Source organism: Vicugna pacos, chromosome 2 (assembly GCF_048564905.1).
Source record: "Vicugna pacos chromosome 2, VicPac4, whole genome shotgun sequence".
Lineage (NCBI taxonomy): Eukaryota > Metazoa > Chordata > Mammalia > Artiodactyla > Camelidae > Vicugna > Vicugna pacos.
In genome coordinates, this window is record NC_132988.1 from 91,034,129 (window position 1) to 91,060,947 (window position 26,819).

Genomic DNA, 26,819 nt, shown 5'->3' on the forward strand with positions numbered 1-26,819 from the left:
TGTGGAATATATATTTCAGTTCAATCCGAATTATCAGAATTATCTCATTGCTCAAACAGCTGCGCTAGTATGTACTCCCAGATCCATGTAGGAAGGTTGCTGTCTCCCTACCTTCATACTGACACTTAACATTCTTCCTTTTACAACTTTGACAATTTGATGTTTAAAAAGTGGCACCTTGTTTTGATTTTCGTTTCTGTGAATACTTGGGAGATTGAATAGCTCTTTATTTAACTGTTTAACCCTCTGGATTTCTGCTTTTGAAGTACATTCATTCATTCTTTCTTTTTTTCTTTCATTCATTCATTCAAGGCTGTTTTTGAAGCACCTGTTATGTGCCATAAATAGAACAATGAACAACAAGAAAAAAATGATCCATGCCTTCACATTGTAGCTGTTATTCAGTAAAATAAACACACAGATGCATACAAAAGGCAGTAAATGCTGTGTATATGAGTGAGTATAATTGATTTTATTACATTTCAGACAGACATAAAGTCAATGGTAACACTTGCTATGAGAAAAAGTAGCACATTGAAGAAGGCTCCGGATACAGAGCTTTCCATTGGGTTTCCTGTATATTTTTCCTGTATATGTACAAGAATTCTTTGTGTGTTCTGCATATTGATTCTCTGCTGGGTATAGACATGGCGAATATCTTCTAATCCAGCTCCCTTCTCAGTTCTGCCTGTGGTATTCTTCCTGGAACAAAAATCATTGACCTTGAGACAGTCAAATTCCATTAATTTTTCCCTTTAAGGTTTGTGCTTTTGGGATAGTAAAAACTTCCCACCCACGAAGATATTCTCCTACGTTTTTTTCTGTTAACTTTATAGCTTTATGTTTTTTGTATGGATATGAAGGAGAAGGGGTCCAGCATTATTCATTTCTACACAGTAAGCAAATTCTCCCAATACCACTTATTAAACAATCCACCCTTTTCCTTCTGTTTATAATGCTATATGATCCAGAACTTAAGCTCTGAGGCCAGACTTTCCAGAATCTAAGTCCAGACTCCACCTCTTAGTAGCTAAATAATACATTAACTTCTCCAGCTTCAGTTTTCTTCATCTTTGAAATAGAGATAAAAATAATTGTTCATAGAGTTGTGAGGAATAAATGGCCTAAGATATGTACTCAATGTGTTGGTAGCTATTATTAAAAATTATATTCCTCTTTGAAATGCTATCAAATTTTATTTTGTATAGCCTAATCGAACATTTCTCATGAGAAGAATGCTATCATACATTATTAATATTTCTCTCTGACCACTATGGCCTTTTCTGTGTCCTAAATTCTGTTTATCTGGCATTAAAATTGCTAACGTGGCTTGCTTTTGTTTCATATGGGCCTTGTCTTTTTTTTTTCCAACCTCTAAACCTTTATGTTCGATCCTTCTGTATAATATAGTAGCTAAAAATGCTGTCCTCTCTCTAAATCCACACTGCTTAGTGTTGAATTCTGGCTTCACCTCTGTCTTTCTTACTATTTTGCCTTAAGTTATGTAATCCTTTTGTGCCTCAGGGTCCTCATTTGTAAAATGGCAATAATAGTAACCTGTCTCATACAGGATTCAGAGAATTGAATGAATTAAAACAAGAGCTCAGAACATAGAACAAGTAAGTGTTATATTAGCTGTTATTGTGAAGTGTGTCTCTTAGATGCCATATTGCTAGATATTTTTGTTTTAATCTGATGTGAGAATTTACCTTCTAATTAATGAATTTAACCCATTTATATTTATTATAATTATTGCCATATTAGGCCTCACTCTCTAAATCAGATTTTCTTCAGCTGGTTTGAGACTTTTACAATCTATATTTATGCTATGTCTGATTATTTCTAATGTTTTGATGACCATATTTGTACTTATTGTCTGTATGTATTAGTACGTCTTTCCTTCCCTCCCCGCCCCCCCAAAAGAGACAAGAACTGAAGATATTAAAGTAATTTTGTGCATGCATCCAGGAGCAGTCAGATTACTTTCTTTGTAATTAATCTACTTTTAGATTAGAAGCTTTAGAATCTTTAGAATTTTTTCTTTTTTTAACTTTTTTTTATTGAGTTATAGTCATTTTACAATATTGTGTGAAATTCCAGTGTAGAGCACAATTTTTCAGTCATACGTGAACATACATATATTCATTGTCACATTTTTTTCCACTGTGAGCTGCCATAAGATCTTGTGTATATTTCCCTGTGCTATACATTATAATCTTGTTTATCTATTCTGCATTTTGAAATCCCAGTCTGTCCCTTCCCACCCCTTGCCCCCTAGAATATTTTCTTAATCATAGTTTAACCATAATGTGTCTGCAGTAGGTACGTTTCTCTTGCATTTCTCTTTGGTGCTATATAAGCCCTTTCAATCTAAGGGTAGATATCTTTCTTTAATTCTGGAAAATTATTTATCATTCTTCTTAATTTTATCCTTTTTTATTCTCTTCTTGGACTCCCATTACATATATGTAGTCACCTCTTTCCCTCCATTTCTTTTCATTTTTTTCACAATCTTTAATTTCCTCTTATCTTTGGGGAAAATTTTTTGTTTTCACTTTCAGGTTCTATCATATTGACTACTCAGTTTACTATTGGCTTCTTTATTTTAGCAGTTATAGTTTTATATAACTTATTCTCAATTGATTCTTCACTGTAACTCCTTGTTCCAGTTAGATGTTTCCAGGATCTCACCTTATTTTTCCAAGGTTTATTTTTCATTAAACTTTTTAAAAATTCTTGTTATATCTGCTTTTACAAGTTCTACTTTCTTATAAGTTATTATATTTCTTTTGTGCTCATAATCTTCTCCTATCTTATAAATATTCCCTTTGAAACCATTTTTCCCCTTTTTCCCTAGTGAGCAGTAATGTTCCCTCTGAGGCAAAAGTGAAAGCTAGGTCCTAACTTGAGGCAAATTTGGAGACAGGGCTCAGTGAATCCCTGTTTTCCCCTAGTCCCTTTATCCAAACACCACTCTTGTTAAAGGCAGCCACATTCTGATGAAATTGCCTGAGTGAGGTAACATTCAAGGGTTCTCAGCACACCCATACCATTGGCACCTGTCTCTGCCTGGCTTCATGCCCTGAGGTTGACCAGAAAGCTTGACTTTCCTCTCTGAGGCTTGAGGGGAGAAATTTCCTGAGGTTTTACCTGTAGAACACTGGGGATACTCCTGGATTTGGTATGTTTTGTTTTTCAAGCATATTACTTTGTGGACTTCAAGCTTCCACAGACTCCAAGCCTAAACCAAAGTTCACAGTTTTGTTGGGAGAGGAGCCCCTTAGCTCAATCCAGCCCAGCCTCAGCCCCCCACACTGGTCAGCCTGGGCTTGCACACAGGGCACCACGGAGAAGGGACAATACAGTGGGGAAGCTTTCCCCACCTGACTGTTCCCCTACAGCCTCTGGTGCACCACTCTTACCCATCACTTCCTGTTTACCCAAAGGTTTCTCACAGATTTTGTGTTAACTGATAATGGTGACCCCGAAGTCTAGTGAACTCCTTTTCTAATTCATGGCATCCTCAGGATTTTATTCCAATTTCTGTCGATAGCCGTGCTCCCACTTCTTCCATCCACCACTAGGTATTTCTGAGAGAAGACTCCTTGGAGAAACCCATCCACATAGAAGAGAATTCAAAAGAAGGAGTGGAGGGCGGAGGAAGGAAGGAAAGAAGGGCAGACTGATTTTCTAGAGAAGCTCCAGCCTTTCCTTACCTAACCAGAGTCACGGGAAGAGGGAAGAGAATCAGTGCCCCATGGGCTACGAGCAGACATGGTGTATGGGGGGAGATGGAGGTCGTAGGTCTTCCCTCTGAGAGCAAGGTCACAATACAGCAGAGCTAGAAGGGGAAAGCCGTCCACCTTCTCAAATAGACATGTTTCACAGTTGGAAGCCCACCAGTCCTATCAGGCGAGGCTCCCTAGACAGAAGGAGGTGGCTGGGCCTCGCCCCATGTTGAAGAAATTACCGTCTCTCTCTCCACCACTTCTGTCTCTTCAAAGCAAGAGTCCATAGAGAAACCACTGTCGTGTAGGCTCTTAACATCTGACGTCTGAGACAGCAGCTCAATAAAAGCCCTTAAGTTAGTAACTCCTAGGGGCAGAAGGAGGATTCTGAGGTCTTCTATTTCATTTCCTTTCTTCTCCTTATATTCTTCCATAGAAATTCCGTCACATAGTAAAGGGTCACTAAATACTTGAGGAGTGGATGACATCTGAATGTACAACCCCGGCTCTGCATCCTTTTCCAAGCTCAGTTCTGACTTTTCCATCAGCTTGCTTAGTGATTCTACTAGAATATCTCAGTGATATCTGATCTTCTGAGTATCTAGAACGTCCCTGATATTTTTCTTCTGTAAAGCTTCCTGCCTTTTCTATTTATGTTTAATCCCTCATTTTCCTAATAACCCAACTTTGAAACCCTAGGGATCATCTCTGATTCCACTTTGATTTGAACACCCCCACCAACCAAATGTCCCTTCTTTTCATTTTCATTGCCCTCATCCTAGGTAAAGTCCAGATACATACACAGATATACAGACATACCTCATTTTATTGTACTTCACAGATGTTGTCAGATGATAGCATTTTTAGCAATGAAATATTTTTAATTAAGGTGTGTGTATGTCTGTCTGTATGTATATATGTTCTGAGCAACCCAAATTAATATTTTTAAGGCACTGCTTCTTTTATATTCACTTTTGGCTCAAAAACTTTTAACTTACTGCTTAGAGCCAGCTGTGACATTCGGACTTTCTTACCATGCATGCAGAGGCCCCTGTCATCTGGTTCTAATCTATTCTGAATATGCCCACTTTCCACTAAATAAGTAGTAAGTTTCCTTCTCCACCTAATGGTTTTTCACCTGTCTTTCCCACCCTGAAGAATCCAGTATCCTGTACTTAGTTCCTCTCTACTCCAGATACATGGCGGGTTAAACAGACTGCCTCCTAACAGTGAGCCATCTAAAATGAACAAGAGTTGTGATCTTAGCTTCATGGATAGTGAGGTTAATTTTTCTTTCTTGCAAAATTTCTATTTATTCAGTTCTACTACCATGTTTACATCTGCTGAGTGCTAAGCAGAGTACTAGGTCCTAGATAGATAGATAGATAGATAGGCCTTTTTTTAATGAATGGTACCACTGTGGACAAACTATTCTGTGGTGTGACTACAGTGATAAAGATTTCTGCTAGAAGGAGCTTTCTTTTTAGTGCCTTTTATAATGTCTCTTTGCCAGTTAGTAGTTTGGGGTACCTACACACACACACATACATACATATTCAAACATACACTATCCATATGGTCAGTCATTATTTAAAATATTATCTGAACCATTGAAAACAAAGTTTACCTATAACAACATAAATTCCGCAAAAGAGAAGTTTTGCATCCAAGATGCATTGCAAAAGGAAATCTTTTTTAAAGTTACTTTCCTTTTTTGTCCTATGGCAAGGCTATCTGCATTTTATTTCTGTAGATTCCCCACGTTGTAAGTTCCCCTTGTTGCCTCTGCCTTCACAGGGCGTCCACAGATGTTGCTTTTGGAGGCTAGGGGAGCGAGCACTCACTCATCATTTGGAGGCTGGGGGAGCACCCACTCATCAGTCACTTGAACATCACAACTCTCTCACCTAGAAGTGGGTGAATGTTGCATTATGTGCCCTGTGCTAAGAATCATTTTTAGGATTTGCTTTTTAAGCAGCTGTTTTCATTCCAGTAATAAATTGATGGTGAGTTTCTAGAAGTGTTTATAATATTTATGTAATTTGGGTACATGTAACACAGATTTTTTTTTTTTGCCATGTTTTAACTCCTCCTCGGTTCAAAACTTTATAAATGAGCCTAGCAAATTTTAGTTCAACAAAGAGTCAAGTAAGATCTCATAAATTTTTCTCTTAGGTTTTTCTCCCCTTGTGTAATTTCTTTATTAGTCATCATAATATGACTCAATGGGGAATAGACTGATATTCACAAAGAGAAAACTTAGGAAGTTTGTTGCAAAGCAAAGTACAGCAGATCCCCCACCAATGACCCTGACATCTCGATAGCCCTCAGGCTTAGTAAATACAGGGGCTCTATCCATATGGGGTCATTATGCAAAGCACTTCAGGATAATAAAGAAAGATGATGTTACTCCATGTTCTTAATTTTTTTCTGGATTTACTTCTCAAAAGCAACTTTATAGTAACTTGTAAGTTTACAATATAAATTTTTAAGTGAATGTATTATTGGCATAACTTCTAGTGTACATGTGATATTTTTCTAGGTTATTAACCTAAAAGCACAACACAGTAAGATAAATTATTGTACTCCTGTTAGCTACCTATAAAAATTCCCTTAAAATATTCTTTATTATGTGACTGTGTATATACATGCTCATATAATCCTTATTCCATTCAAAAAGGTGATTCATTTAGCTAATCCCATTAAAAGGGTGCCAAATGCAGCTCATATGAGATGGGCTTCCCCATATGCTTTCCAGCTTAAATGGTAAAAATTTCCAGTGCTCCGACCTAATGTTCACAGGGCAGAGAGTTACTACATAGCAAATAAGAAAAATAATGAATAACACGTGCGGAAACTGCAGCCAAAATCGTATCTGAAGAGCATGTTGCACTCAGTGCACTGCTAGGTTGTGTCGCAAAGGACCACCCTCTGTTTGTGGAGTCATGAGGAAGAAAGCTGGATTTGACAGCCTTTGCTGAATGTGTAGTCCTTTTCCACAGAGTCTCTGACTTCTTCGGAAGAAGAAAGAGTGACAGTGGAAGAGAAGAGAACTGTGAATAATTTATGTCCTGATGCAGACCCACTGGTGATTATAAAAAATTTTTTTATAAAACTAGAGTAGAAAACAGAGTGCTTCTATGATATTTCTGAGCTGTGCATTGGATCACTATTGGTATTTGTAAAATTTAGGTTTGAGATCATTTCAACCATGGATTTGTGGTTCTTGATAGACATTTGGAAGAGTTAACTTGTGTGGTAAGATTGTCCTAGACTATTCTGGAAATTGTACCAATACAGAAGCAAGTGTACAAAAGTTAAAGTAAACTCTAATGAGTGAAGGAGGCGATCTTTTATGAGGTGGAAACACAACAGTAGAAAGGAATATATTCTGGAGAATTTCTAACATGAGGTTAAAGAAATTTAATATGTGCTATTTCTGTGATGTGAGCTCTCCTCTCCTGGTCAAGGCCACGTCAAATTCTAACTCATCAAAGAAGGCTTTTGCAGCCCATGCTAATTTTGACATCCTCTGAAATTGTTAAGAACTGGCAAGCAGATGAAACAGCCTTATGCAGCGCTCATTTTTAATGTCTTATAATTTGGTTTTGCTATCTTGTAGAGCCCCCTTGTAGCAAAGAACAATTTTTTCAAATAGATGCTATAAAAGAAGTAGAAGATCTGTTGAACTGAGTTCAGCTTGACTGAGCTGAGTCCCATTAAACCACATTCCCTCCCTAAGACATGCTGGTGGTTGCGCACCGCCCATCATGCCCAGACCTGGAAGGACCGTCTTCAGTGCCTGCCTGCACTTCTGCTTGCATGAGTCAACTTGGTGCTTACTGGGACTCTGTGGGTGCTTGTTCCTTAATCTGTGTATTCCTGTTGTACTCCTTAAAGTAATCATCATTTAATTAGATGCAAGTCGTCAAAAAGTAATCTAGTCAGAATTGTTGCTAGGAAAACCAAGTATCATGTTCTAGAAAAACTTTAAAAAATATGCTGTTGAACTTGGGGTAAGATCATAATAAACTGGGGTGGGGGGCATCATTACATTATAGTCTCCACTTAATCAAACAAACCATGGATTGTGCCTCATCAGTGAGATTTCTGCAAGAAAAATAGGCAGAATTGTAAAAACAAACTCCTTTGCAGTGTAAGGTTCTTTGCCCTACATCACAAGCTGGTACATTTATATCTTGAGTTAAATGTTTTAAGTGGATACATTTTATTTTATGAGTCCCCACTTAAATCTGACATCTTTGTTTAGCAACCCACCGCTATTTCAAACCCGTCAGATACCAGGGCTTCCTCTGTTTCTTGAGTCTTCTTCCAAGCCAGTTGTCTACTTTTACCTTGATAATGGAAGCAGATACCCTTGCTCGTAGCAGCTGCAGTGTAATTTGGGGGATGTCTCTCACTACATCATCATCTTTAAAAAAAAAAAAAAGCATTGTTCTTGCCAAGGGAGCTCATACTCTGTTTTTAATACCTGAGTTAGCCACACCCACAGAGTTGGTATAAAATCTTCAGCTGATTTTAATTTGGGGGTATTGAAAATTGCAGTGTCAAGCAGAGGAAGCACTGGTTGGTTGTAATAGCCTTAAAAAAAGATAATGAAGTTTAATCCAGCTCTTTTCTTTTTTTTTAAATTGATTTATAATCATTTTACAATGTTGTGTCAAATTCCAGTGTTCAGCACAATTTTTCAGTCATACATGGACATATACACACTCATTGTCACATTTTTTTTTCTCTGTGAGCTACCATAAGATTTTGTGAATCCAGCTCTTCTCTGATGCTCCTTTAAATTACTAATATTAGCTCCCTGTGCAGAGATTTCTTCTTTATTACACATTCAGCATATGGGGAGAAAAAAGAAAGAACAATACCAGTGTTTCAAGGCTCCATTGATTCCATGGTGTGACTTCACAATGTATTTACGTTGTGAGCCTGTTAAATTGTAAAGAGAATTTGATCAATGTTTTCAAATGCTTTTCTCTTTTCATGCCCATTTCCCATTTTCTTTTTAGATCATTTCTTGGTGAGCATTCTTTCTTGACATTTACTAAATGTCAGCCGTAGTCCATGTTGAAAACATTGGCCTAGAGCCAATGGGCTTACCAATTTATATTAGCCTGTTAAAAAAAATTAAATAAAATGTGAAAATGAACTGAAAATTGCTTCGAAGAAAAATGAGGGCTCACAGTGGAAAAGCCCATTCATGGCCTGACATTCATCCATTCCCTTCCTGTGTCACAGTTGTCACTTGGTGCTATCACCAGACTCCGAAAGGAAATACAAAGAAAGAATTAAAAATAATTCTTTCATGCAGCAGCCGTTTATTGAGTACCTCTTCTGGATCAGCACTAGGAATACGAAGATGAGGAGACTGGTTCACTCTGCATCAACTCAGAGCCTAACACAGTGAATCTCAGACTTGAAATAAAGACCGGATCTGTTCTTGGCTAAAGCCTTTGAGAAGGGCAGCTGGGCCTCCTGAAAGCACATGTTTGTGCACAATATCCACTGCGAGCAATTTTTCCTAAGGGAATAATCAGGGAAACGTGCAAAGATGTATTGAGTCTTGCAAAGTCATAATCTCCATTTCTAAGTAGAATAACAAATGATATTTTTTGTTGTTTTTTGGGGGGAAGGGGATTACTTGTGGGGGCTTAGGTTTATTTATTTTTTTTTTAAATGGAGGTCCTGGGGATTGAATGCAGAATCTCATGCATGCCAAGTACATGCTCTACCACTGAGCTATCCCCTCTCCAAATAAGTTTTTAGAGATACTGCTTTTTTTCAGGGGGAGGGGTAGGTGATTATGTTAATTTCTTTCTTTTTAATGGAGGTACTGGGGCTTGAACCCAGGACCACATGCATGCTGGGCATGCACTCTACCACTGAGCTATACCCACTCCCACCCCAAATTAATCATGTTCCTGCAGGTATTTACTGCACTTAACCTTGGTAAAGAGTTCAGCTCTGAGTTGTTTCTCTTGTCCACTAACACTGTATATATTGCGTGTTTCTCAGTTTACTTAATAGTTTACTGAGCCAGTTCACTGTTCAGTTTTCCTTTCTTTCTCTTTAATCACCAAGACCATGTGGACAGTATAAGTCAATCACACTGGTGTTTTCTGTCATGGAGCTCTTCTGCGATTGTCATGAGGTTTATTTCTTAAACGGCTTTTGAAAGTCTGTGATAAGTTGCTCCAAAGGTAGCACCAAATACGATTTTAGTGTGAACGCTCGTGTTCCCTGTTCCTGACCTGCCTTTCTGTTAAAGGTTGCTTGATTCTACTTGGCCATTGTCAGTAGCTTTGGAAGAAAACTGGGGCACATGAGCTTTGTAATCAAGTGCTTGGTATTGACTCTGGTTGATTCACCAGGGTGCCTGAGGACGGGTTGAGAAGTTAGCCAGTTCCCTACTGTTAATTCAAGTAAAGGTTCAAGTCGTTCTAAATGTATAGTCCATCGTCTAAGGTCAGCTTGCAGAGGCTCAAAACTTCTATTTTCCACGTATAGTGTAGGGTTTAGTTGGTATTTGGACACCACTCAACAGCCTTTCTGACTTTCTTTTTCATTCAGAAATGAGGAATTAGACATTCTGATGTTATTTGTTAGGAAGTAATGGGATTTCTGAACTCAGATGTCATTTTTTAACAAATGTCTGCAAGCATTCTGGTACACTGATGCTTAGCAAGGCATTGTAGTTTCTCTCACCTAGAGGTTTGCTCCCAGGGCCTTATTTTTTCCCTTAAAGTGGCCAGCCAGGCTCACAGAGAACTAAACATTTGTAAACCTCGGGCTTCTCCATGATGATTCTTCAGAGACCTAGTCATTTGCCTCTTCTGCTGCTTTTATCCTTCAGGACTATAACATCTCAAAATCCTTTTTCAGAAAACGAAGTTAATTGACTTTTTTTTAATTTTATTTTTATCTAAAGGGTTTCTCCGCTTCAAAAATCTGAAGTCGTTGAGATGGTTAAAAAACAAGTTAAAGTCATAACCCTTGCCATCGGGGATGGAGCAAATGACGTCAGCATGATCCAGACGGCACACGTGGGGGTTGGGATCAGCGGCAACGAAGGCCTTCAGGCGGCTAATTCCTCCGATTACTCCATAGCGCAGGTACAGCGTCGCCCCGCGGGACACACCGTTCGTCCCGAGCAGCTGTCCTCTGAAGAGGAAAATACTAATTTTTTCCCACTCTCATTTTAGTTCAAGTATTTGAAGAATTTATTGATGGTTCATGGTGCCTGGAACTATAACAGAGTCTCCAAGTGCATTTTGTACTGCTTCTACAAGAACATCGTCCTCTACATCATCGAGGTAACAGCACGTTCCGTTTAAAATCCTTGTCATCTGCGCGTGTACGTAAGAATTCTCTTGGTGAGGACATTTTCTCATCATTGTAATTAATCCTTCATTTGCCCACTTTTTCTAACTTTTTAATCTGTTAAAACAACACGTTTGTCAGCCATGGAGAACAAGCAAGGTTTAAATTCTGACTAAAAACATGCTACAGCTTTGGTTAGAAATGTCGAATTACAATTGCTCATGAAGTAATGTGTTCAGGTCTTAAAAGACTGCAAACTATATAGTATTTTTTTATAAAGCTCAAAAACATATGAGAAAATTATACGCTGTTTCGGGATGCAAACAAGGAAAATGGTGTTTAAAAAGAAAAGGAAGGGACAGTGGACAGAAAACTGAGGATGTCAGCTCGACCAGGGGATCTAATCTGGTAGGAGGCACGGGTGGCTTTGCTGGTATTGGCCACCTTGCAGTTCTTAGCCTTCTCGTAGTTCAAACTTAGATAATTATATACAAGGATCCCTTGTTTTGGTTTCTGAGTTTGGTAAGTTGAGTCCAGACAATGAGGAATTTGTCTGAAAATTAGAAGACTCACTTCCTGTGTCTGGATAACAAGGAATTTCTATATTCCTTTTCATGTAGCAAATATGACATCATTTTTAACATGAAAACGTAACCTGGGTCAGGAATATCACTTCTAAGAGGACGCATTTTGTTCTGCGAACATTTTTACAGTACCTGCTGGATGCCAGGCCCCAGGCTTAGTTCAGCAACTACAAAGTAAATCAAGCAAGGTTCTGTTGGAGCTTGCCAACAGAAACATAAAACAAGCCGCATGTGTGAATGCACATTTTCTAGGAGCCACGTGAACAAGTAAAAAAATTAAAGCCTAAATAAATGTTTTAATTATCTTTCAATTAACTGGATATATTCAATATTATCATTTCAGCATATATTATTAATACAGTATCTCACTTTTTTCCTTCACGCTAAATGTTCAAAATCTGGTGTGTATTTTACACTTAGAGTATATCTCAGTTTGGACTAATCACATTTCAAGTGTTCAGGGAGCCACGTAGCCAGTGGCTACCACCGTGGATAACACAACACTAATAGATGAATAAGCAGATTCAGGGTGTGGTACGCAAGTTACTTTTTTTTTTTTTTTTTTTTTACCATTTTATCATCAGAAACAATATTTGTAATGCTTATTTCTTGCTCCTCTTGAGGCTTCACAAAGCATTTTTTTTCTTTTTGTGTGTGTGGTGGTGGGGGTCAGGGAGGTTATAGGTAACTAGGTTTACTTATTTATTTAGAGGAGGGGCCGGGGTTTGAACCCAGGACCTTGTTGCATGCTAGGCATGCGCTCTGCCGCTTGAGCTATACCCTGCCCCCTCCATAGCTTCTTAAGAAATCCCTCTATCTTCCACTCCTGTCAGAGGAGCTGCCTATGCCCTCATAAATCTGCTCCAGGCTCCCTTACAGATGTTTGCTTATGCCACCTTGCCCTCGACTCTGTTCACTGTTTCTGCCCATCGATCAGGAAAGACAGAACCTAACCATTTGCCAGGTGGAAATAATACCCCATATTTTACACCACAGAAGTAACACTTTAAACCAAAAAACTCAGTAGATTCCCCCTTGCCCCTGTTGATGAATTAGTTGTAGCTGCTGTATGTTTGCTTCAGCTGGTCTTTATGCCTGTCAGAATGTTTATCTCCTTATCAAAATGTTGACTGAGCATAGTTCTTTTTATGAGTCAGACTAGTAAAGGGAAAACTTAGGTTTGAAGCATGCAGGCAGGTTATTTATCAATCACTAAGAAGCTGTCATTAGATTGCAACCCATTAGGTAAAATAATCAAGAACTTGGAACATAAACAGGATAATCTGTGAATTTACTTATTGTTCATTACTAAGTTTGGTCTGGAATAGTCTGTGTTTTGAAGCAAAATGCACTTCCAGAAAAGCTTATAAGATTTAAAAAAAAACTATTTTATATAAATTTGTGATTCTTTTCTAAAATAATTATTTTGATACCCAGTCCTCTCTATAGTTCTAACTTTTGTAGTTGTATTTTCTTCTCATCCCAAAACATTGACATTCAAAAGAATATCAATTTATACAGTTTTTTTTACATACACTTTTGAAAGTAGCAGGAGTTTAAAGCCACTGGCAGTAATAAATCTGCTTACAAAAATTTAATTGTTCAGAATGAAATAAGAGTACTCAACTTGCCACTTTTTAAATCTATATTATTTGACAACCAACGACGAAGTGGTCAAAATTACGCACTAATGGGAGAAATAAAATATATTAAACTCAAATGAAAAACGAAATCTGTACGCTCTGTTTCAAACCCAGAGTTACACGATTTGTGGTTGATTAGCCCTGAATTTCACTTGGCTTTGAATTTAAAGCCTCTTTGAGAGATATTTAACACTGATCAAATTCTTTACATGTTGAAAAGGAAGTACGTCCTAAACTTTACTGGAAATCTCATTCTTAAGTTATTTTTCTTTTAGCAGTTTATGTTAATGTATTTTGAATATAATTCAACTATCTTGGAAACGAATTGACCTTTTAAATCAATTCCCAGATACCCAACTTTTGCCAGCTAAAACAAGTTCTGCAGATGTTAATGGCTCATGTCAATACTGTGGATGAATAGACAGAAAACACATCATTGAATGTCTCTAGTGAGGACAACTGCCAGTCTCGAACCTCTCCTTTCAGTTTTTTGTGCTGATCAGGCGTGGGAGCAGAGGACTCACTGACTGTTTGTAAGCTGCTGTTTAATATGCAGAAATGCTCCATCAGGGAAATGTCTGTGAAGCTTTAACTGCCACGCCTCTACTGGGATGTGGAAGCTAGAAAATAAAACCAGGAGAAGCAGGTCTGAAGTTTCTTTGCTAATAAAGGAATAGCATGGGACACTAATGGTTTTATAGGTTATCTGCAAAAACTGCTTTTCCCATTGCTGTCCTGCCAGGGATATCACAAGCTAGCTACTGCATTGCCGTAAATTACAGCCAAACAAATAAATACAGATTTAGCAGGTGGCAGGGTAAAGCGCTTACTTGGGGGGGCTGCCCAGCAGCAGCTCTAGGTGTTCACTGAAATTACTGGCATTTTCTAAAGAGTTGGGATTTTGTTTCGTTTTGTTTTTTCCCCATTTCTCTGGAACATCTGACTCCTTCCTAGCAAAATAAGACCTTTTATTTCAAACAGTTAGTCGCATCCAGGTTTTCCAGGAAGATCCCAAAGCAACAGAGTATTTCTAATTTCCGGAAGCTTTGATTAAAGTCAATGAGGTGATACTTTCCCAGAGAATTGTGCTGGGATATGGATTTCCTGTGAATTTAAATAATGTAGGTAACTTCCCAGAGGGGCTGATGTTTTCTTTCCACGTCATTGGTTTTATTGAGTCAAAGGAGGGACTTTCATGTGTTTATAGTAATTTAGGTGGTGTTTTACTTAGTATGGAATACATTTCTAATACAGCTTTCAACTACAAATCTCAGACTGACTTGAAATCAGCCTTCTAGTAGACTTCTTCACCGTAAAAACTTTTTTCCTTTAAATGATATAAACTTGAATGCCGAAATATTTGTACAAAGATAGAAGATACTATCTTGCAAGGATCAATTCCTATCTAGTTATTTCTCCTTTTTTAATAAAAGAAATTAGAATATTAAGGTTTTTTTTAAATACAGCAAGAGGCCTTCTAAAAACATGTTCACATGTTTCAGTAGGAAAAATAAAAAGATAAAAATGTGTTAATGGTTTTCCACTTAAAATTTTCCGCATTTGTCTCCCAAAGCAGTTAACTGGTACATTTTAAAATAAACTTTGACTGCAAACATGTTGGTTTATTTGCAAGTTATTTTGAACTGGAAACTTTATGTAAATATCCAGTGATCTGAAGGAGATCCTAAATTTCAAGCTCACAATGGTATTTTAACCAGCACTGAATGTTGTGTACAGGGAAGCTAGGAGACCATTCATTTACAGATGTTTACTCACACAGAAATTCACGTTAATATTATCCAGTACTGGTGATTGCAAATGCACTTATAACTATAACCTTGAAGCCAAATCATGTGTGTTAAACAAATTTGATATGCAAGCAGCTTCAGCTTTCTTAAGACCAATGAAGATTATATGTATCTTCATAGACTACTAAAGCCATAATTGAAAGTTCATGTTTAAAAATTCCAGATATTACCATCATACCCTAAGAAATCTGAACTGGCTTCTTGGTGTGTAATACTACAATAGACCACAGTCGCCTTCAGGGAGAACACTGGCATCATCCAGAGGATCACAAATATGTATTTACATAATCCACATCTCAGAAAAGCCAACTGTGAAAACACAATAGGGAGCATTAAAGTCAGCCTTGTCAATTTGTGTCTACTTACGCTTTAAAAAAATAAAGTTTTGAGTCAGCAGCACCATCCCAAGGAGTAAATTTAACATCACATGAAGATGCTAAATTTGCATATAGCAACAAACGATCTGGCTCTTAACTGAGGGTACATGGTCAGGTTTTATTCCTGTAAATATATGTAGCAGAGCAAGTAAGAATTTCAGATTTGCCTCCCATGTTTATGCTTTTGTTCTTGTTGTTGCTAATGTCTGTTACAACCTTAACACAATTTGGGCTTACTTTTCATGTGCTATTGCTACTTTGTTTTCTTTTCCATCTCATGAAGCAGACATTCGTTTTTATCTATGCTCAGTCATTCCTTTCCACCATAAAAAGGAAAAAGATCAGTGTGGGTACAGAAACTTTTCATAGGGAGGCCGGCCTGGGTACATATTGATAAATGGTGAATTTGTAGCAATTCATGCTTCCATAATGAGGTTAAATGAAACGTGAAGTGTAGCAAAGTCCCTGCGACTCCAATTCAGAAATTCACTTGACCGGCTCCTCAAGGCTGCTGTCCCCTAAGGGGTTTTTTTTTGTTGCTGTTGTTTTATTTTGGTTTTGTGTTTGTGTTTATGTGATTTCATTGTTGGGCCAGACATTTTACTCTTCCAGATCAACTTGATTTTTAATTACATTTTAGGTCTGCATTTTTAAAACAAATAATAATGTAGGGATTATTGATTTACTAATATTCACTTTAATTTTCCATTTGTCTTAAACATGTTGGAGAAAGGTTCTCTATATTGCCCTTTCATTTTGTATCAAAAGTTAAGCTTTCTGTTTTTAAGCTATCTGCAGAATATATAAGAACATGATGCTCTATTAAAGATTTGTTTTTAATTGAAGCATAAATTTGTTACAAAACTATTTTTTAATATATAAATTCAAATTTTGCATTATGATGGCTATCATTATCAAGAACTATTTTTTAAAAGCTTATGTACTTTGACCCATTAATTCTACTTCTAAGAATTCATCCTAAAAGAAGAAAAAGGACACAAGAAAATTTTTGGAGGTGGTGGCTATGTTTGTTACCTTGATTAGGTGACGATTTCATGAATTTACACACATGTCCAAACTCACCAAAATGTATACAGTAAATGTATGTCTTTTTTGTATATCAATTTTATCTCAATAAAGCTATTTTTATTAAAAAAAGAATTCATCCTAAGGAAATAGAGATATGTAGGATTTCTGTACAGGAATATTCAGTTTGGAATTATGTATAATAGCAAAAACTGAAAGCAAGCTAAATATCCAAAAATAGTTATAGCCACACTGTAGGGGATATACATTCATTAACATCATTTAAAAGGATATGTAACAACATAAGAAAATGCCTTTTATATAATGTTAAGAAGGAGAGGAGCAGAACATGACACTACATACAAGTTTCCAGAGGACAGATTTATGAACGTATATAAATGAACTATATGAATACAGCCAACACAGAAGAAAACAAATGGTGATGGGACTATTATAGGAAATTATTTAATTTTTAAAAATAGACAGATTTTATATTATAATAAAAATAACAATAATCTTTATCTATCAGAAGGTAGATATTTTAAAAAGGAATTAAAGCTCTAAAAATTTAATGGCATAAAATACGTTCCCTAAAATACCTTTTAGGAAACACAGTTTTGTCTAACTTTAAAAATCTGATTGCCTATTGATATAGTTCTTTTTTGATTCAACAAGTGGAACCAATTCTGACTTAAATAGCAAAGACCTTATGAAAGCATCCCTTCAAATTAAAAAGTGAAGCAAAGAAATGCCATTTTCAAGAGAGTCGTGAAACTGCTGTGTTAATGACGCTGTTATGTAGTGGTTGAGTTTACCGCAGATTCTAAGCAATGCGTTTATGTTTTTGTGTTCTAATTTGAGGGTCTTGGGGTTGTTTTCTTCCCAGATCTGGTTTGCCTTTGTTAATGGCTTTTCTGGACAGATCCTCTTTGAGAGATGGTGCATAGGTCTTTATAACGTGGTAAGTTTAGGCCTTCTGATTATTCCTGTTCCTTGGAATACTTTGAGATTAAAGTTCACCCTGTGTTTGGCTGGCTGGTGAAATGACTGGTTTGTGCACTTTAGATGTTTACAGCAATGCCGCCGTTAACTCTGGGAATATTTGAGAGGTCATGCAGAAAAGAGAATATGTTGAAATATCCTGAATTATACAAAACGTCTCAGAACGCCCTGGACTTCAACACCAAGGTAGGACTCAGTGCCCTGGTGGGACTTGCTTTTCTTCTCCGATCGTTTGGGCCACCTGGTCTTCCACAGCCCAGGAAACAACTCCAGGGTCCCAACCATGGCAAGTCAGATTTGCTTAAGATTCTGATATGACTGAAGAGGTGTTTTGTTTTGCTATAAATTTAAAATGTAACCACAGTTCACTGGGGTTTGCCAGGCAGCAGTAAACTGGATGTGGCAGGCAGAGGGGGTGTCCCCTTGGCCCTCTGACTTTGTCTTCGCAGTGTTGTAGGAAGGTGCTCACTCATCCAGGACTGACAAGGGCTGTATTTACAAGTATGAAATAGTGAGGATGATATATCACTCTTTACTGATTTTTGGTTTTGTGAAATGACTTTGTCCCCATTCGAATATTAAATTGCTTTGGGCATTAAAAATATAGTCTCTGGTAGATAACTCATTTAACCTTAATACTTCAGTATTTCCAAGCTATAAAATTTAATGTAAGATAAAATATCCAACATTTTATCCAAAATCATATTCTAGGTTTATATCCTTCATAGCAAACCATGGGCTACTGTCACCTTTGTGATCCAGGGTACTTATTCATCCCAGTGACAAAAATATCTCATTTCCTGTATAGTTTATTTTACTGCAATTATTTATTCTGATTTTCCACTGGTGTTTGTTAGTAATTCAGGTTTCTATCCAGTGTCAGTGAGGGAAAAAAATTTTTAATTTTATAACAGTCAAGGTGGATGCCATTTCAAAACTATCATAAAAGCATCAAATACGCCTTCAGAGAATTTTTTCCCATTGTATATTTAGTGGATATTTATTAGCGTGTTACTAATAATTAGATTTAACCTAACTTCAGTGTTTTGAATTTAGGAAGTGAATGTAGGATATTTTAAACATTTATTAATTCATAAAACTCTCAAATGGACATTTGTTCTCAGTCTACCGAGAGAGTAAAGTGAAACAGGTGTGTCAGTGCCTCCGCCCTCACACAGTAAATGACGATGTGAAGTTTATCACCAGGATGTTATTCGTCTTCTGAGACTAGGTCTTCATGAATGTCCTGTGCGAATGTGTCCAGGTGTGCATATGCATCCAACTTGAGGGCATGGTTTTAAATTACTGAATTTGGTTAAATTTTTTTTAAAAAACTGAAAGATTCTTTGACTTACATCGTTGGTTCTAATGGATATTTTTAGTGGTCCCTGAAAACTGTTGCTATTTATAATATGCAGTGTCTGCTTTTATTTTTAAAAATTTTATTTTTATGTTTTATTTTGGGATTTTTTTCAGAATTTTTTTTTAGTCTTCTTTTCTTTTATTCCCACTTCTCTAATTTATTGTCTTATAATTTTTTCTTCTTTTAGTTCAGTTATTCATTTTGAGCCTTTTTTTTAGTAGTAGGTTTTGTAGTCTATTATTTATTATGTCATTAACTACTATGAAATCATACTAATATTCTTAAGAGATCTTTCCATTATTGATCATTATCCAATTTATTTTTGATATCCAGTTTGTGTTAAACTCCACTGCCTTGCTGTAATGTTTTTCATTACCTGTGGTGAATATTTTCACATGGTGGAAAGCCACAATCAGGGCAGATAGAATGGACCGTGAGCTCTTGTTTCCTTGAAAATGTGATCTGAGACTAAGAAGGTTCCAGGCACACTAACAGTAAACCTCCTCGACCCAGACCCTCACATTAGCCTCCGCCACCCTTCCCCATCTGCCACAGCTCCAGCTCCGCGGTGTTCTCTCAGGAGTTATGTCCCAGCCCCTAAGTTGGCCATGGTACTCTTGCTTAGAAACATAAAGTGATCCTCACAGGATGACCCAAAACCACTCCTGGGAAGTCACACCCTTTCATGCCCTTTGCACATGGCACCTTGGAAACAGTTTTGTGGCCAGAGAAAAAGGTGCGGCAGGTAGTGTATAGTTTTAAAGTGTGAGCATCATCCCTTGCATTTTTGCTGTTCTTTTGTTGTATACAAAGTGTTTCATTGTCTGCAAAGCCCATGCATTTCAAGAAGTCATCAGATCAACCCGAAGAGATTATATAACTCCTGTATGCATTTTAAGTATTTATAGATGCACAAGATGCCAACAATTTTTATAGGGTTTATGGGTTTTTCTAATGATTTCAGTGAAAAATTCTTTGAATAAGTCCCATATACACGTTTTAAAATTCAGGGACAAATGGTTACAAAATGCAGAGTTGTATACACAGTAGTGGCTGTGGGTCCCCAGCGTGGAAGCATTGTTGCCCTGAATGATGATGATTACGTTTGTTATGGTAAGAAGGGTCGGAGGTTCTGAGGTCGTGACAGGGGTTAAAGGATTAACATGTGACAATAAGTATCGGTCAGGAAAATGGAAAAGTAGAACTAATTTTTCTTGCACCCACCTGTGCTTTCTGTCAAATAAAAACTTGCGGTAATGACATAGTGAGGAGAAGAGACAAAGGTTAATGAGTAACACAAGTTCAAATGTGTAATGTATTGGAGCGTAAATTGGATCATACAATCCAGTGTGGCTGGGTGAACTAACAAAGGAGGTTGAGATCACAGTGGAAAATTTTGGGAGGCAGGCAACTTAATTTCTGTTGTTTGAACAGCTTAAAACTATTAATACATGCCAATTTTATTTAGCATAAGTTTTGTTTGCAAGAAGCACTTTTAAATGACAAAACTGCAACCATTCAAAGGGTCGTAAGAGTTCTAAATGGTTTTTCTATAACTTAATCTTTCACATCCATGTTACAAAGAAAGGACCAGTGATACTTGCTTCCTTGTTCTTAAAATACAATAGAGAAAGTAATTACTATTAAATGATGTTATAATTGAATGAAGTTTGATGTTGACAGGTGTTTAAAAATTGTGAAAGTCTCTTATATCTTCGGCCCTAGTGAAAATGCTTTGCTTTAAGGAATTAATACGACTTAAATGTTATACTTGCAATTTATGGTAGTGTGTGTGTGTGTGTGTGTGTGTGTGTGTGTGTGTGTGTGTGTATGGAGAGAGAATGCATTATATCCTTACCATTAAAATGTTTACACTTTTATTTGCCTGAAAAAGAGAAAATAGGGATTTCACCAAATTATAATCTTTTTCGAAAGTCTGTTCTCTTCTGGAATTATGAAGATAGTCCCACTTAAAGAATTTCAGGATCTGCAGTTATCTTAAATTTTATTTTCTTTTTCAGGCAGGAATTTAAACTTTTAATACTTGGTTTTTAAAAAGTAGAAAAATTTCAATGAGGCTGAAAAAACATTTGAGAAACATAAAAATAAATAAATGACCCATGAAGGTCTAAGAGGCAGAAAGTGTCTGTCAGTTCTTTTAATTCACAGTGGTGGCCCGACAGAAACACGTTTTGTGAATCTAGCTCACAGATAAAAAGAAAGGTCAGGGTTCACAGAGCTAGTTTATCGCAAATGGTTCTCATGGATTTTTGTTTTCCCTCAGGTTTTCTGGGTTCATTGTTTAAATGGCCTCTTCCACTCCGTTATTCTGTTTTGGTTTCCACTAAAAGCCCTTCAGTATGGTAAGTAGAAAGGATTTGAATGCTAAGAGATGACTTTTTACTTTTTTAGAAAAAATAACATTGTCAATATGCGTTAAAAATGATAGCAATGTTTCATTTTATGATATTTTCCTTAACCTAAAATACATGCGTCTAGAAGTTGTACACACTTTACAGATTTTTACTGTTCCTTTGGGAGCATGGTGATTTAATATATGCAAAGCCTTTCTTCCCTACTTCTCATGTTTTCCAAATATGCAGAGAGCTAAATTTTAGGGCTCTTTTTTCCCCTCTGCTGAAGACAATAGTGCTAATATTTTATTTAGTCTCTTTATTATCCCTGTGAGGCTTGTACCAACTCGTTATACTGAACTTAATCAGGCACGCTAGTATTTTCCAGTGTACGTCCTTGGGCCGGTGTTTTGAATGAGATTTTTAATATGTTTTTATGTGCATCTTGAAGGGTGATCTTTTTCTCTGCTTGCTCTGAGGCAGTGAGGTTATTGTGTTAGTTGTGAGAGAGAGGATCATGGTAAATTTCCTATGCACATAAAAATGTTAAGGAGCCACGTTAGAAAAGAGATCCCTGGGATGCTGAAGCTGGTGCTGCCGTGTCCGGAGCTGTCCTTGCCCTGAGATCCCGTGGACGACGGCTGACCGTTCAGCTCCCAGACTATGTACTTGACACACGACGTGTGCTCCTCCCGAGCATCTGTGCATCGTTTAGCGGTGCCGGTGTCCCTGTGGACTGTGAGTTAATGCCGGCCGAGGGAGTGAAGTGTCTTCTCTTCCTCCCACCTATTGTCTCTTCACTACAGGCGGCCTCAGGGATCCCTGGAAAACGGAAATCAGACCCAGTGCCTCCCTCCTCAAAACTCCACAGACTCTGTCACATGTTTTAATATATATATTTTTACTGAAGTGTAGTCAGTTTACAGTGCTGTGTCAATTTCTGGTGTACAGCACAGTGCTTCAGTCATACATGAACATACATGTATTTGTTTTCATATTTTTTCACCATAAGTTACTATAAGGTATTGAATATAGTTCCCTGTGCTATACAGTGTAAACTGATTGTTTATCTATTTTATATATAGTAGTTAGTATCTGCAGATTTCCAAATTCCCAATTTATCCCTTCCCACCTTCTTCCCCACCAGTAACCATAAGTTTGTTTTCTGTCTGTGAGTCTGTTTCTGTTTTGTAAAGAAGTTCGTCTTTTTTTTATATTCCACATATAAGTGATATCATATGGTATTTTTCTTTCTCTTTCTGGCTTCCTTCACTTAGTATGACAATTTCCAGGTCCATCCATGTTGCTGCAAATGGCATTATTTTATTCTTTTTTATGGCTGAGTAGTATTCCATTGTATAAATGCACCACAGCTTCTTTATCCAGTCATCTGTCAATAGACATTTAGATTGTTTCCATATCTTAGCTATTGTAAATAGTGCTGCTATGAACATTGGAAATTCCTCAAAAGACTAAAAATCGACTTACCATATGATCCAGCAATCCCACTCCTGGGCATATATTCAGAGGGAACCTTAATTCAAAAAGATACATGCACCCAATGTTCTATCACATTTAGAATGAAATCCACAGCCCCCGCCTTGGCCAACCCCACCAATCCTTCCTCCCCATCACTGTCACCCTCTGAGCTTTCCCCCACACCCAGCTCCAGCCCACAGGCATCGTGCTATTCCTCACTCTTCACGTGCTGTTCCAGCTGGCTCTCTCCCTTCTGCCCTGGCCCTGGGGTCTGTGCTCTGTGCTGGAAGAGGCCCTCCCAGATCACCCGACCCTAAAGAACCACCAGTCCCACCCCCACTGCTCCTGCCACTCTCCCCCTGCCTTCCTGTCTTACTCACGGTGCATGACTATCAGGCTGTGACATATTTGCTTATTTTTTTTTATTGTCATTCTCCTCTGTTAGAATCAAAGCTCCAGAAGGGCAGGGAACTGTCCATTTAGTTCGCTGTTGTTTCGCAGTGCCTAGAGCAGGGCTTGGCTCCCTGGAGGCACCCAGGCCACCGTGGCTGAGTTAATGAGGGCAGGTGGCATGAGTGGGGGTAGAGAGTGTTAAAGGGAAGGCAACAGTTTCATGTTCTCATCAGGGATTCCTCTCCTTCCTTTATTAACGGCTCTGCCAGTACAACAGTGACTGCTTCTCATTTTCTACGGCAGGGAAATACATGTGGTAAGAAAATCTAAATATAAGATATTGACCCCGTAGGCCAGGAGAATCACAGTGGGATTTTTTTTTAGATAAAATTTACATACCATAAAATTCACCCTTTTAAATTATACAATTCAGTGGTTTCTAGTAGATTCACAGAATTGTGCAAATGTCCCCACTCTCTAATGCCAGAACATTGTCATCACCCCATCCCCTAAAGCAGTCCCTCCTCGTTTCCCCTCACCCCCATGCCCCAGTCTCCAGCAGCCACTGATTTTTGTCTCAGGTTTGCCTATTCTGGACATTTCATATAAATGAAATCATGATACATGACCTTAGTTCATCCCTGTTGCAGCATGAATCAGTACTTCCTTCCTTTTTACAGGTCAATAATATTTCATTGTATGGATAGACCATATTTTGTTTATCCATTTATTCACTGAAGGACATTTGGATTGTTTCCACTTTGGGGAGCCATGGGGTGTTGAAATCCAGGGTACAATACAGGACCCATTAGATAAGTACTCCAGGGAGTTTATTTTCCTAATGCAAAATCAGTATATTGGTATGGAAGACCAGGCATGGCCATCTAGGAAACTGTTATTCTAGTATTATAAATTAGAAAAAAAAAAGGAACTTACTGTCAAAAGGAGCTCAAACTGAACAGCATCTAAAACGCCCTACCGATCAAAACACTTCAGCAGTAACAGGGTTTGAAAGGAACTCCCAAGTAATTCCAGCCCCTTAAGACCAGATCCTAGGTCTCCCTTTGCATTTGTCTGGGGGGCTGCCAAAGCCATCGGCCTCAGCAGAGGCTGCTCACGAGGGGTTCTGCCTGCGGGAGCCTCTTCCAGCCAAGTCCCGAGAATGCATGCTTTCTCATCTTAGGAGATAAATGACATAGCACATAAATTCTGTCTCAACATTCTGATGTTTTTTGCCTTGTTTTTGTTTTTAAATTAGGAGAGGTTTTGTTTTTGTTTTTTTCTTTTTGTGTTTTTGTTTTTTGTTTGTTTGTTTGTTTTTTCTAGCTTTGGAAAGGATGGGGTGCAGAAGAAATAGAAACAGCTATATAATGTAGAGCTAAATATTCACGTATTCACTTGCTTCAGCCTTTCTCAAAGTATGGTCTGTAGACACCAGGGAAATACCCAAAACCTTCTAAAGGAAGATCCATGAGTGAGTTCAAATTTTCAGTTTCAAATTTTTTGTATTTTCAAGACATTTCTTACCTTTTTCACTGCTATTGCAAGAGCAACAGTGGGTAAAATTGCTGGTACCTGGACACAAACAGTGGTGTGGTGGTACCAGAAGTCATTGTAGTCTTCACTGCCATGTACTCACATGGAAAAAACAACCCAGAAAAGCCATTTCACTTAAGAATGCCCTTGAAGAAGCTGTAAACCTCATACTGTTATTAAATCCTGAAACTTGATACACAGTTTATTAATATTCTGTGTCACAAAACGGAAAGTATGCACAGAGCGCTCCGGCTGCCTTCCACGGCACAGCCGCTGTGTCAAGGCGGAGTGTCTGGGGATTGTTGTGAGCTGTGAGCTGACCCAGCTGCTTTTGTGAGGTTCCAGAAAAGATCCATTCAAAGGTCAAACTGGACCGATGGATTTTTTTTTCTTTTTTTTTATTGTAACATTAGTTTATAGCATTATGTAAGTTCTGTGTGTAAAACAGTGTGTTTCTTCTTCTGTCTGCACAGCAGTGTGCTCACCACCAAAACAGTTTCAGGTTCCACAGTGAAACTAAGCTTTAGGAAACTGTCTCTACCTCTGTAAGAGACCACTTGTTGAGTTTTGATGTTGTCTCAAAGAGTAGCTGTGGGTATTAGAAAAGGTTATCAAAATACTTCTCTCCTTTGTAACTCCCGTCTCTCTGTGAAGTTGGATTTCCCTCATATATGTCAACCAAAACGATATGAGAATCCAGCTCTGTTAACCTAGACATTAAAGAGATGATAAAAAAATGTAAAACAGTGCTGATTTTCTCACTAATTTTTTTTGTTTGGGAGAATAGTTATGTTTCGTAAAATCTGTTTATATTACATATATTGGGATTATTCCTGTTATGTTTAGATAAATCAATACATATTTTTTAAATTTCTGTCTTAATTTCTAATTTGGTAAATATCGATAGTTATAAACCACATAAACAAAAGCTCTGGGAGATTCCTAATAAGCTTTAAGAGTGTTAAGGGGTCCGGAGAACAGAAAGTGCTAGCACGAATAATTTACCTGAACCATCCAAATGCTAAACCTGACAAACTCAACAACAGCTTTTAACTTTCTTCCTCAATTCGATTTTGAAATGATACTCCAGCTCCCTTGTGACAACCCAATGGTGACTAGAAGGTCTAGTTGGACTGGACTGTAATTATGTTGGATAACTCGCTTATGTTGATCAAAGGACCTAACCAATGTGCCTCATAGCAGAAGCATGGAAGTTCAGAAGTAATCACAAGATACCTTCAGTTATTTTGTAGATTTGAGTTTGTTAATTTGGGTCTATGGAAGTTTGCGAATTAATTGCAGACATCTGCATTTGTCCACCACATCCCCACAGGACATGTTAGCACATCAGAAACTATGTCTTCCATCATGGAATACCCTAGGTTTCTACTAGGCTATTCTGAAAGCCTTCGAGAGAGAAGGGTCATACTCTGGAGCCTGGCTGGGCGCTTTATATATTTAGCTCACTTTAAACTCCGAACCCCTCCAGGGTAGATAGTTTCACTCAATCTTTTAAGTGAAGAAACTGAATTCCATGGAGACTGATGACAAATAACCCAAGATGACGCAGCCTGTAACGGACCCTAGCCTGGTCTGTCTCTCCAGAGCCCACCGGACCCATCTTTCTCCCTCATTCCAGCGCCACTCTGCCTGCCTCCTCTCATAGTCAACTCTAACATGCTTGGTCCTTATGTATTAGACTGAATAAATATTGTCAAATATGTGCCTCAGTAAAATCCTGCATGACACATACCATGGGTTTTTAATTTTTCAACAGTACCAATGATTAAATTAGTATTTTTATTTTAGTTTGATTTTTTTTAATCAGTAATAGTGATTTTTGTTTGTTAGTACCACTCCCTTCATCTGAAGCCATGTTTGTTAGTCACTGTTGGAATAACAAAATACCTTTAGATAAGCCCCTAAATTCAGCCAGATCCTCAAAGCACCATATGCCTAGGATTAAATTGGTGCTCCCCTGCCCTCTGTATGTTGCTTTTTTGAATCCCTTTCAGCCAATGCCAACAGACTTTATTGAGAGACAGTAAGAAGGCTCCCTAAAACCCCGTCTATGCTGTTAACCAAGTGCTTTAGTAAGAAGGGTTCAGAATGCCTTCTCCTGTCTGACTGCCCACAGCATGAAGCTTTACTGGGACGATTCATTTGATTTTTTTTTTAAATC

The 26,819-nt window shown here is 37.7% G+C and overlaps 1 protein-coding gene across 2 annotated transcripts in view; it reads left to right on the plus strand.

Moving 5' to 3' along the window:
• ATP8A1 (ATPase phospholipid transporting 8A1) overlaps positions 1–26,819 on the plus strand; it is a 215,409-nt gene that overhangs the window by 153,562 nt on the left and 35,028 nt on the right. For both annotated transcript variants that reach the window (XM_006209780.4, XM_072944648.1), the window contains exons 25-29: positions 10,681–10,864; positions 10,955–11,065; positions 17,397–17,471; positions 17,576–17,698; positions 21,160–21,238. In XM_006209780.4, the coding sequence (XP_006209842.1) occupies positions 10,681–10,864; positions 10,955–11,065; positions 17,397–17,471; positions 17,576–17,698; positions 21,160–21,238 (572 nt within the window). The remainder of the gene's footprint in view (positions 1–10,680; positions 10,865–10,954; positions 11,066–17,396; positions 17,472–17,575; positions 17,699–21,159; positions 21,239–26,819) is intronic.